The sequence below is a fragment of the Dreissena polymorpha genome, chromosome 2, assembly GCF_020536995.1.
Source record: "Dreissena polymorpha isolate Duluth1 chromosome 2, UMN_Dpol_1.0, whole genome shotgun sequence".
Lineage (NCBI taxonomy): Eukaryota > Metazoa > Mollusca > Bivalvia > Myida > Dreissenidae > Dreissena > Dreissena polymorpha.
The window spans coordinates 82171237-82185540 of NC_068356.1; the positions used below are offsets into that span (position 1 = coordinate 82171237).

The 14304-nt window shown below is 32.0% G+C and overlaps 1 protein-coding gene across 1 annotated transcript in view; it reads left to right on the plus strand.

The window, feature by feature from the left end:
* The window catches only part of LOC127867818 (uncharacterized), an 18897-nt gene extending 10607 nt beyond the window's left edge, over nt 1-8290 (plus strand). Inside the window, exon 2 of the mRNA XM_052409292.1 lies at nt 5951-8290. Coding sequence (XP_052265252.1) covers nt 6088-7245 — 1158 coding nt within the window. The 5' untranslated portion in view covers nt 5951-6087 and the 3' untranslated portion in view covers nt 7246-8290. The remainder of the gene's footprint in view (nt 1-5950) is intronic.
* Nucleotides 8291-14304: the final 6014 nt, after the last annotated feature.

Sequence of the window (14304 nt, forward strand, 5' to 3'; positions counted from 1 at the left end):
TTGCGTATTCGCAAGGTAACGGGTTTTCATTTTCTGCAGTCAGTTTATTTGCATGTGCCAAAGAGGTATCTCGACATGTTTTCGAACAGACGTTTCCGGATACGGTACGGTTTTTTATTTACTTTCGGCGTTCTTTATAACCTTTTTTGTATAGAATGAGAAATACATATGCGGTTTTACGGATAGTCTGGTTGACAATATTTCGTATGGTACATGTACTAACCAGAACTTGCTCCTAGACGGTCTTTAATTTTTTTTTTAATTTGAAAAGGCAGTTTTTATTTTATTAATAGTACTTTAATAAAAGTATTTATCTTTTTGTTTTAAAGTATATATGTATGTAACTGTAGCTGATGTCTGGTTTGTTAAGTCACACACACAACCTTGATTGTATTCTTAATTGTAAAGCCATGATAGTATTTTATAAGAAAATGACCCTGATATTATGCTTGTTTTAAGTATATATTATAAATTAAATCCAAGACATAAACATTTGTTAAAACAAGATAAAATGAGATTCATTGTTTTTTTAATTTGTGCCTTCAGTACCATTTTGCGGAAAAGAACGCGTCTGTTTTGGCCATTATTTTTTTAAGGAAAAAAATTATGGCTATTATTTTCTGAAGGCCAGTGTGAGCACTGTATAACTATTAAGAAAAAAAATTATTCACCTGGCGCGAAATGATACTATGGTGTAAGTAGTTGAGTTTGTTGGTATATAATACTTGTTATATAAAACTTCACTTTGCTATTCTATGTGATATTTGTATTTTAGAAATTGACTTTCGGTTAACTTGTTTAAGTTAATGCTTGAACATTAATAATTCTAGCTCTCAACGTAGACCGCAAGATCGTGGTCGATATTAAAGGAATGACTATCAATATCTTCGAGTATGCATGACTTACGTTGAGCACCTTAACATTTCAATAGACATATCTCAGAATTTGCTACATTTGGGAAAGCCTCATTTATCCTCTTTAAGGAAAATTGCTTTCCTATAAGAATTATTTTCAAAATCGCATACCATGAACACCCTTAATATTTAATGGAAACTACTATCGAGTATTCCCAGTGCTGATTGGATCGTGCAATAAATGAGTTTTTCCAAAGTCTAGCGCAGTACGGTGTAATGTTGTTATGTCTCATATCTGCTTAACAGTTTGAAAACACCGACTCAAAACTTTAAAAAATTACGCAGATGGAACATGCTTTTGTGCTGGAAATTGTTTGTCGTTTTCGATTTAGTACTCGTGCGAGCTAGCAACTTCATTGAACATACACATGTAATATAGTTATGGTTGATCGGTTGCTCTTACCTTTGCACGAACGTTGAACTACAGTTTATAGGTGTCAGCAGAAGACTTTTGTGTTATTTTATTTTATTATTTGTTTGCATAAGGTACCAAAACATTTATATTCGGAGATTGCGCTTCTGCAAGATCAAAAGAGTTTGCGAATTGTTAAAACTATCAACCTGCTTAAAGTGACTGCATTATCACTTCAAGATGTTACGACACTGTTTTTGTTTACGTCATAAAAATAAGTTATTGAGGGCAAACTGTGCAGGATTTTTATTAACGATAGGTGAGTAATAAAAAATATTTTTTTTGAATATGGTACTGATTAATTTATTGATGTTAAAGATTTCAAGTAGTTAATGAATTACAACTGCACACACATTTGGGTAAATATTTTTTTTAGATTTGATATGATGTAGTTTTGTGTACATGAAAAATCGGTTACTGTAGGTAAACATTAAAATATGATGTTATGATGTTGCTCTCAATTCATAAAACAAAATCAATAACAAAGAATCTATCATAAATTATTTGTAGTAATAAAGAAAAAAAAACATGCGCATACACATAAAAAAGTCTATAGCTTCTTAGAACTCTTGTGATTTTTATTAAATTGGCTAAAGATACTTACTGTTGTCGGTCGGCTATGGTTTTTTACTTAGAATAATTAGGATAAACCTCCAGATATTAAAGTTAATAGAAAACCAAACCTCAAGTACTTCATACTCTGACTTTCATTTGTCATGAGCAGCTGTTGAAATCACACAGTGGTACAAGTCATTAGTAGTTCATAATAATCACTTACATAATTCAAGGAAGAACAGAATGTGATTATATAAATCGACAATATATGAATCTTTCAATATGTTTTGCAAAAATGTTCAATGTTTCATTATATATGCTCACACACGTATTTGGTATTCTAAGCTTTGTGCTTACCTGTGGTTATGTGGAAATAGTAATCAAAATGTTTTTATTTCACTCGCACACTTCAACAGATGTTTTGTGGCGTTATCTGTGTTAAAGGGACCTTTTCACGTTTTGTTAAATTGTCAAAATTAAAAAAATAAAGTTGTAGAATTTTAAATTATCGTTGTAGTTTTGCTTTTTCAGAGGAAACAGTAATACTGAACAATTACTATGCTCTTAAATATATAGTATATGCATCATTTACGATTAAAAACCTACAACTTATAAACCTTTACAAACGCGAAACAACTGAATAACTTAGAGAGTTCTGTTATCTATATATTTTGTGACATTACGAGTATTGCTTATATAAAGTATAAACATCATTGGGTAAATGAGCAAGGATGGCGGAGTGGTTGAAGTGTTGGACTTTTACTCCAAGTATCAATTGTTCGAGCCCAGTAAATGATTACTTTTTTACTTTCTGCAATTTTTAATGGAGCTATTTAGTTCAAAGGTTTACATTTATCAATTTCAAGCATTTCATGGCAATATTCAATGCATGAAAAATGTGTGGATTTTTTTAAGAATTACATTGCTACTAAATATTTAAAGTATTATTGTGCCGTTAAACGTATCCATTTTGAACGATTGCATGATTTAATTTCGACCTAAGGGGAACACATAGTTGACATGCTCACTTGGTTTGTTTTATATAAAACAACAGGCAGAAAGTGTCATGTGAAAAGCACTTAAGAATGCGTGCTTCTAACAGTGACTGTACAATTAACGACCTTTGTTCATGTTTACTGTTGTCGTGCAACGGCAAATTGCTTTCATGCATGATTTCTCTAGCAACACTGATGGTTCAAAACGTGGATAATTAACTGTTCATAACGCTTAAAAAATCAATTCTCTTTTGAAGCCACTTGATAGATTTTCGACTGAAGTTTTTAATTGCCAATCAAATCGCGATCGGAGATGTTGCGATGTGTTCATTAATTTAAAATATACACGAGAGTTAAACCTTTAGAGCAGATCTCTCCAAATTGAGCTTTTTTGTAGTTTTGTTGTCATTTTGTATACAATATATTCTTACATATACTTCGTACAATACTATCTTTTACAAAAATATATGTTTTATATGACCATAAATGAAATGATAGCACGATATTACACTGAAATTAATACATGCTCTTGTTATTTCATGGGTTTGACGATAAATTATAAAACACACATCGCTTGAGCGTTAAATGGCTTCGTGTACTTTGGTTTAGAATATTAAAATAATAGACCATCTGTTTGTTTTTGTGGGTTTTTTTGGTGTAAATAACAGCCAACGGCCGATGATTTTAAGTTCCATAACAGGATGAAACAAAAGAGTTGTTTTTCATACTAAACTGGTTATTATCATATACATTCCTAATATTATTTGTGGATACACTTGTTTGTATTTGCTTGAAATCCTCCTTTATTAAATTGTAAATAATTCCAATAGTGTTTTTTAAGAATGATACCAACTTCAAATGAAAACATTCTAACGTTTTATAAGCATATTTAGGTATACCCATTTTATTGTTAATTTGTGATCAGATCATCTAAAAAAAACAAAAGATTTTGTACAGAAAAAATGTATATCGAAATATTTTCCAGAGAGAGATTATATTTAAAGCATCTATATGTATCGCGTCGAGAAGATTCAATAATCGATTTAACACTGTTTAAAGGAACCACAAGCGAAAAGTGAAAGAATTGAAATAAGACAGTAATTTGCCTATTATTGTGTAGCCTATTCGTCAGTAATGCTGAGCATGCTGACCATGCTCTAAAATATCCATAATATCAATTTGTTGACGATTAAAAATCCCGAAATTATAAAGCTTAACAAACGCGAAACGATTGAATAATTTGGAGAGTTCTGTTTTAAACGATATGATAGATACATGTGGCTGACCGAGTTCATTGTCTGACAAGTGTCAACGATTCAAACTCGATTATCTGGCCAACAAAAAAATGCTAACAGTGCATGGAGGCAAAATTCTTGCAACACGTTTTCGACCGTTTTGCGGTCGGCCTTGCTTCTTTAGTTAGCTAACAGCCAATGGAGGCAACCGTGCAGATATGCACATGTTCATTAGACGGCTAATATAAACAATGACGCCGCGAATTTAAATCTTAGACCAATGCACAATGCAACATTTATGTTAGTGTTTAGAAATATTTATCTTATCTACATAGAATCCTCCCCTTATATATTCATGTATTATATATAGGAGATCTGAGACGCTTGATAAAAAGCATGTGCTTGCTCGTGCTACTAGTACAGTAAATTATTCACTTTGCCGAGAAATACACTTGTTCTACGTTCGACCATCGTATAATGAAATTTGCACCTCATATAATGAACAACGAGGATCAGATAATGGGGAGTGAGCATCATATACTGAACATTGAGCATCATATAATGAAAAGTGAGCACCATATAATGTACAATGAGCATCATATAATTTAAAGTGAGCATCGTATAATTGAAACGGCAAATTGCATCCATGTATAAATTCTCCTGCAACTGGATGCTTCACAAAATGAATAATTTACTGTTCATCACGCTTAGAAAATAATTTGCCTTTTGAAGTCGCTCGATAGATTTCCACCCGAAGTGTTTAATTGCCAATCATACCGCGATGGGTGATTTTGTGATGTGTTCATTAATTATAAATAAACATGCAAGATATGATCATAAATGAAATAAAAACATGTTCTTGTCAATTCATGCGTTTTGACGATACATTGAAATAAACACATCGCTTGAGCGTCTAAAGGTTTTGTGTACTATGGCGTCATTAATATGAACATAATAGAACAACTCCTTTTGTTAATAAAGGCCATTGACCGATGCTTGAGTCACTAAAAGATGAAACAACATAGTTGTTTTTTTTTTATATTAAAATCGTCATTATCAAATACATTGCTTACATTATTTGTATAAACTTTAACACATACTATGAATTTGTGGATACAAGTGTTTTTGTTAGCTTTAAATACTCTTTCATTAAATTATCAAAAATTCTAAGATTTGTATAGTATGATACCAATTTCAAATTTGAAACATTCGATCATTTTTATTAGCATTTAAAGCCATACGCTTTCGATTGTTAATGTGTGATAAGAACATATAAATTAAGCAAATCATTGTGTACAGAGAAAAGGTCGAGCTAAATAAAGATATATTTACCGAAGAGGGTTGAGATTCAAAGCATCTATATGTAACACGTCGAAAAGATTCAAGGTATAAAATGTGCCAATCACGATCACGAATTTAACAATCGATTAATATTTAAAGGCATTTACAAATTATTGCGATCAAAAACTAAACTGGCATCAAAACACGCGGATCCGAATGAAACGGACATAAGTTTGATTTTCTTTGATTAAGCAACTAAAGCTATTAGATTTAATCATGAAACGCGTCAAAAATACTTCACCAACGACTCATTTTCAAAGGAACTTTTTATTAAAACGAATAAAACTTATCATTACAGATGCAATATAAATGAAAGACGTAAGGCTTTCGAGGTTGTGTTGAATGAAATGAACCCTTTTGCAATCATGAACTTCGTTTTCTGTTCACAACCTTTGCTAAAAGATAACATACATGGGGTGCGTATTTTCTAATTTTCTGGACATTATGTCGTTTGCGTTACAGCAAAACTATTTTAACGTATTTGTTTTGTTTTTACAGCTCTTTTCATCGTGTGGTTCTTCATCTACCCCAGTATCAACATTTTGCCAAGGCATAAAGACAACCATTCGCATGTCCCGTCTTTCAAAGGTGACAATGCAGTCACTGGACAGCAAAGCACAGGTCGTCCTCAGTTCATGAACGCTACGAAAATTCAATACCTCAATGCCACAGGACAGCAAGGAACAGGTCGTCCTCAGTTTATAAACGCTACGAAAATTGCATACCTCAATGTCACTGGACAGCAAGGAACATGGCGTCCTCGGTTCATTAACGTTACGAAAATTCAATATCTCAATGATATCCCATTGGAAATGGGGTTCCAGCCTTTCGTTGACGTAGAATTCCCGCACGTGGAGACTGACGTACCCAGAATACCACACAACATCCACCAAATATGGATACGTCATCATAACAATACTGAAACCGATATTGAGGTGCCTGAACAGTTTGAACAATACATGAAGACATTCCCAAAATGGAATCCAAGCTGGAAGTATTACTTCTGGACGCATAGGACGTCAAGAAAGCTGCTAGAAGAGAGACATCCCGAGTTGTTAACCTTTTATGACAAGACCTTGGTGCCGGTTCAAAAATCTGACCTGATGCGTTACGTAGTTGTCTACGAATTCGGTGGCCTGTACGCTGATTTGGACACATCATGCCTACGATCGTTGGATATAGTGACCACAAAATACTCATGTATTGTTTTACCTGAACCGTTTGAAGACGGTATTATATGGGAAAATATCCCTTACCGGATACCAAATGGAGTCTTCTTGTGTCGTAAAAAACATCCCTTTCTAGAACAGGTTCTGCGGACTATATCCGAAATAAAGACGGTTGAAGCCATTCCAACTCTCATCGGTCCACTATTTTTCACAAGCCAGTACAGACGTTACAACAACATAAGTGACAAAGACATGTACAGAGTTAATATCAGCGGCGATACAAGCAGTCCCTATTTTTACAAAGGAGACATTCCGGAAACGCACGACGATGCTATCTACATTCCGAATACGAGGTACTTTCTAGACCAACCACATCCTTGGCACAGAGACAGTATCAAACGTATTTGTAAAAATCCGAGTAATGCTACGTCTATTATCAAGAGGATGTGTTACGTTTATACGAGAAGGGGTTTCGATCGCAAGCCAAGTAACTTCACCTTTCTAGAGCATGCATATACATTTTCCTTCAATTCGGCCATCAATTGGTCAGAACGGAAATATATTCCGGTGAAAAAGATCCAACCTAACGTTCAAACATTCAATGAAAGTAAAAGTTTGATCTAATTCAACGGTAAACTTTAGTTGTTTGAACTATAATATTTTCCAATTTAATTCGTTATGTTCTTGTTATATGTAACATGCCTTACAATGTAACAGATATTAGCAAAGGCCAGTGACTTAACATAATGACTGACGACACAAAATCGTTTAAATAAAATATCAGGTCAAGATTTCACTCAACATCTTTAATCTGTTTAACCATCCGATCAAGTCGATTATTTCATTAAATAGTATTAATGTTGATGTTGTTGATGTACACAATTATTGTTGTTTCGTCTTTTTTCACATTTTATTTTCATGCTTAGGTGGAAATATTTTTACTCTCAAATTGTCAAGTCGAAGAAAAACATTCTTTCTTAAAACGCATTATCAAAATATATAAAAACAAACGTGGCATCTAGAGCGATATCGAGCTTAAAATTGCGCACACAAGACGCCGACGACGAATGCTTGACAAAGACTGGCCCCATTACCTCAACATGAGCTTTTCGTGATAAGATAAGCTAACACAGACGTAAAAATCTTTGCCTCAAGAAGCTCCAAAAATGCATATGTATTACATGTAAATCGCCTTAGACCAGCTTCCTAAATAGTATTTAAATCAAATTTGAAGAAATCGTTTTAAACATTCAGATTAACAAAGGATTTTTGTACATATGTAGTCGCAGTTTGTATCGGCTTGAGCGTTCTATTGTTTTGTATATAATTGGTGGAAATTTTGACCGAGTCTGCATTTTAAATGCTTTGTAAATAGGTGGTCGCAGTTATATCAAGTTGAGTTTTGTATTTGTATATAGTTGGTCGCAATTTAAGATACTTGGCATTTCATTGTTTTGCATACATGTTGAGGCAGTTTTATCAAATTGGAATTTCTTTGTTTTGTAAATAGGTGGTTTATGATTATTTGAATGCTAATAATAGTAATTTTTGTGGCGATTTATATTCTTCTTTAAATTGCGTTTCCATGTTAAAGTTGGAATATTCACTTAATAGGTTTTGATATGTTCGTATGTGTTTACCTTTATGCGAAAATAAATATTGTTGTAAAGCACTGAATTAGCGGATTGAGTAAAACGTCGGTGTTTGTGATTTCTTCCTTATTGATGGGAGCTTGGGAAGCATATTTAAACCTTTATAAGCAAGACGTTTTTAGCTGGAATAGATTCTGTAAAACATCTGCCATTTTTGTATATGTTAATGTAAGAAATTATTTTAACGTATATTTGTATTTATCAAGAACAAATACTATTTTGTAGTCATAAAGTAATATGCAACGATTTATATTGTATTAATTACTTACACACATATTTTGTAAACCAAACAGAAAAAATGAAGAACAGTATTGAGTCTATAGTCCCAATTTTTTTAAAGAATTTTCGATTCAGCCTCAAACTGAAACATGTTTGACCTTGACGTTTAGTTTGCCTTGACCTTTGCCAAACGGGCACAACACTTGTACCCGACTCACGTGTGGTAAAATTTATGTCAAACGAAGTTCACGATGAACGATTAAGTTAGACCCTACAAAAGCTGCTTTATACCCAAATGTAATATGACCTGTGAGTATAGTATTGACTTTTAATATAGAAAACAAGTTGAACAAGCCACAAGCCATAAGCACATGGTAAAATTCATTGGTAAGTTGATTTAAATTGCATGATTAATATTAACCCATTAATGCCGGCGTCTCATCAGGTTCTGCGGTGTTTGCTTAAGGAATTTCTGTGAGAAATATTCTAAATATAGAAAAAAATATACCAGACCTCTCTAATTTTGGAAATAAATTGATCCAATTTAGAAGGATGGGAGAGTCCACTTGGTGGTGCGGTGGTCTAGTGGTAACACACTGGTCTACCATTCCAGAGGTCCCTGGTTCAATTCCAGGCCGGGGCACTGGAAATTTCAGAAATGCTTCAAGTGTTTCCCACCCAACTAGAGAAGTACTGGTATGAAACCCAGGTAATTCTCGCGTGTATCGGTGCTATACACTGAGCACGTAAAAGAACCAAGGGATCTATTCGCAAAGAGCTAGGGTATCGCACCCGGATTCCTTGTATCTCAATACTGTCTCTTCTGCTTGCTGTCTCTTCAGCAAAAACCAAAGGACCCCATTGGAAACAAGTGCTTGTATCGTACGTGCTTTTACTTGTTATTTCTATGTTCCTTGAAGTTTTCATTATTTCCATTTAATGTAATTGGTAACGGGATCTTCATTTACGTACGATACATTATTTAGTTCTTAATAATTAATTATTCTGCTCATTACGGTCTTAGTGAATGTTGTATTTGTAGTGTTTCATTTTCAATTAGCATTAAATGCTACCATTCTTCAATTTATGCAAATTAGCGTTAAGCGCTCATATTCTATGATCCATAATAGATGTAAATAATCAAAGAAGTCGACAGTGTAAACAGCCCATTTTATTCTCTGTAATATCCAGAAAAACACTGTGTTAATTTATTAAACAAGATAAATATTTGCATGCATAAATATCATTTATGATATATGCGTACATATGCAACGATATTGATTCTTAATATATATTAATAAATCACACAGAATATTGTTCAATTTCACTAACAGTTTTCAGGCATTAACATTATTTTGTTAAATCATAAAATAAAGAAATTATTTATTTATGAGAAGACAGTACTATTTGTTTTACTAATATGATACTTATAAAATAGCAATTATCATAAATACACAATATATATTTATTTGGATATTGTGCAGTCAAACAACTTTCCTAAATACTCTACATTGAATGTAGCTGAAACAAATTAAAGTAGTAAACAATAATTTAAGTATGAATATATTTATTTGCAGCAAACAATAATTTAGGTTTGAAAATAAATAAGTAGCAACAGCTCACCTGTAATATCCAGAAAAACACTGTGGTGAGTCGCCCACAGTGTTTTCTTAAATAGCCTTTCAGATGCAACTTTCTGAAACCTGATCAGACTTTTCCTAATACGTTTCTCACGTGATCCTATGTGGTCTCACGTGGTACGCTGATTCACCTACTTTTTTATATTTGTTCGGGTCAAAGTTGTTAACCCTTGGTCATGGAACTTTCTAGAAGTTTCTACTGCTTACGTTTGCGTTCTTGATTTGGTAAACAATTTAGATTGGAATGTGCTATTCTTTGTTAGCTTAGTAAGCTGTTTTCTTATAGTACATCAATATGATAGAGTTTGTAGCTCGCCTGGTACAAAAAAGTATTCCGGTGTGGTTTTGTGAAAACTGGGCTTAATGCGTGATATGAACTGCACAATTCCTTAAGTATTTCTAACAATGTACAATAGTTATTCTAAACAATATGCAATAGTTATTTTAAACAATATGCACTAGTTATTTTAAACAATATGCAATAGTTATTTTAAAATGTTGTTAATTGAAATTAATTAAAACTTTATTAATTATGATTAATTAAAATTATTAAATAAGTTAAAGTGAAAATTTAAATATTACAAATATTTCATAAGATTGTGATTTTAATTGGATTACATCTTCCCCTCCTTCTTTTTAATTAGAATTCCTATTCTAATATATGGGCTGTTTAAATTTAACTGCTGTTTAAAACAATCCCAGAACATTTAACTGTATAATATTAAAGCATGCATACATGAATCTAACAAATTTAACAACAATCGAAATGGATGTAATATATAGACAATAGAAAAAGAATTCGTAAACACACTATGCATTAATCGTAAATGAAAATACAACAACTCTAAAACAGGGTTTCAAATAAACTATATTAGAGAATCAATACTAAAATCATTATTTGAAACATCAATAAGACAAAGATCAAGTACAACGTAATTGAAATGCACCATAATGACAAAGCAGTCTATATACATGTTAGTATTTGTTGGAAAACAAAAGAATTATCAAGTGTTTTTTATACAATTGAAAAGTTTGTAAGTTAATGTTTAGCATAGGTGACTTTAATAGTCACATTTAGTTATACATTTTTATGTTGTTTTTTTTTTTTTTTTTTTTTTAGTATGTTCATTTGGGTTCCAACATATACTGTGTTATTTACAGATACATATACATGTACATGGATCAAGGTTTATTATGAAATAATTCCCAGTTGATACATTTTACAGCATGGAGTGATAATTTACAAATTTTGAATCCGTTTTGTATAGTGTAATAGGAGCAGAAGATATGATAGGGTGTATGGCAACAAGGGGTTCGACTTAAGAATAAATGAGCAAGAGTATCAAGTTTTTTGAATTTTGGACGACAATTTTTTAGCGAAGCATGACAAACTCGACAATATGTGTTGTCAAAATCGATAGGGATCGATTGGCATTTAAGGGATTGTTTGTAAAAGCGAAAATGTTGAGTCATTAATTTATTGATTTGTTTAAGATCTGCATTTAAGATGTCTGTAATGGAAAAATCGTATAACGAGGGAGGTAGAAATTTTGATTGAAGAAATCTTTTGTGGGCTATTATGGATCTTTGGGATTTTGATCCGAACCTTAAAATAATTGCTTGGCAGATTTGAAAATTTAGGGGGTGGATTTCATAAAGTAGATGGTCGAGCATTTGAAAATAGAGTATATTTATGTCGAAGTAATTGTAAGCAAACATTAAGCTTGGAAATGAAATGTTAGAATTATTTAACATGTGGGTAAATAGTAACTTTTTAGTACGTCTATGGATTTTTCTTAGTTTGGGAAAAGTATTTAAAAAGTATTTTATGTGATGCAGTTGATGGTGATCTAAAGGGAGGGAAATGTATAAATTACTAGAAGAGTTGCCATTGTATTTAAATAATAACTTGAAATAATTAGAGAACAATATAAAAAATGAAATGTTAATAACAATATCCATTTTATGAAAATAATGATATGTAAAATTGATAATAGGGAACCAAAAATGTAACGATAAAATGATATTATATATACAATAGAGTATCAATGAAAATACAAATTTAAGAACACAATTATGAAATACACACTATATTTATATGAATGATGTATTGTCGTGTGCGCCTGAAATGAGAAATCAAAGTATGTAACGATTGACATCTAATATGAGAAAACATGTAAAATGTAGTATTTAATAATGAAGATTAAATTAATTCATTTCAATAATCTTCAAAGTATTTATAATGGTTAAATGGAAAAAAAATGAAATCTAACATTGAATAATTGACATCAGAGTTGAAATCCATGCAAAATTTGACATCAAAGTTATAACATATTCAAATATGATGATGACAAAGTGATAACTAATGCTATTCCATTTTTTTTATTTATTTTTTTTTTATTTTTTTTTTAAGTTGAAGTTCGTTTAAGTACGTTCCTTTATTCCGTTATGGACCAAGAATAGTTCAGTGTGATAGTTTGTGTTGAGCATTTGTCGAAGTTTGATGTACTGATAAATGCTAATTGACAGAGCAGATGGTATTTCCATTATTATATCCCCTGTAGTGTTCCGAAACGAAATTTCCGTAGTGTTAATGAGTAGTTTTGGAAACAATCCAAAGTGTATGCTGTTTATGTTCAGGGTGACAGGTAAGTCAATGATCCATTCTGATCGACAAGAAACCGAACTAACGATGTTGATATCAATACAATTTAAACCATTTGATATATGTAAAATCAAAAGAGTGCCACGTTGTCGTTTGAATATTTGCAATTTGCGAAGGATTGTTATTAGCAAGAGAACGTGAATCATGGCCAGAAAGACAAGAAAATGTTCATATTTCAGAGACTCATTAAGACTGTTGGTAAATTCCTGAAGTGGTGATAGTGTGGTGGGATTGTCGTATTTAAGATGTTGTGCCGCTGTTGGTTTTATTAGTGTAATTGCAGTTAATAGAATGCGAATTTTTCGTGAAAGAAATATCAACATGTGCGTGTTTCCGATTGTGAGTAATATACCTATGATTGAAATTATATCAAAAGTGGATAAACCTGATTCAATTGAGATTTCACCGTTAAGCATTGCTTCAGTTAGGCTATGGTACACAATTTGGTTTTTCTTTGCTCTTTTCACAAAGGTTTGCATGTCAATTTCTAATTTGTGCGACCGAGTTAATATATCCTGTGTGTTTTGATCGAAAGTTTTAAATACCGGTAATAATACATTTATTGGATCATTGTACGAAATGTTTTTCATCAATTTATCCAAAACCGTATTATTAAAAAATTGTTGGAGTAACGGTAAGTTAATTGGATATATTTGGTCGACAGTAGTATCGTTTGTCAAACATTTTGTGAATTGCTCATCAATACGTTGACTTTTTGAGACTAGTTTACATGCACATGGTACATCGATAATGCAGTACTTACAATCATCTATTGTTTTAGAACGATTTACACATTCCAATTTTAAATTTGATTGCATGTATGCAAGTACCTTAGAACTATTTAAAATTCTCAGCTCTGGTTTCAAGACGTTTCTTACTATCTTATATTCACATATATCTTTCGTTTTTGCATTGTCCCCGTGTTTCAAGAGTTCTACGAAACAATTCGTATTGAAATCGATTTCAAATATAACATTATGTTTACATAAAATTGCTGAACCTGCTGTCAAACAGTCTCTCAAGAATGATTCATCAAGAAATGTGAATAATAGGTTTTTTCTATTATAAATTAAATACCGCGGTTTTGATGTGAATTCATTAGCATCTTTGTTTTTTATATCATTGTCAAGAGGAATTGGAAAGAAATTTAATTCATAAATTTCGTTATCCAAACTGTTTGTCAGTGGAGACAATACCATTATGTATATCGAATTATTGTTGCGTCCATAAATAAATTCAGCATGATTGTAGTAGAATGCCAATTCAGTGCTGACCAATTTATGAGTCGGATAGTTGATTTTTAACGACGAAGCTATTTCTGTTAACGTTTGGGACATTAGTTCGGGGTTTATTATATAAATCGACAATTTACGATTGCTCAGTGATTCAATTCCTATGGCTAGCCTATCAAACTGTGACCTTATTTTGATCATGTTATCATTTACATCTAGTATTAACTTTTCAGCAGTTGTATGTTTATTTGACATATATTCCATTTCGTCCACAA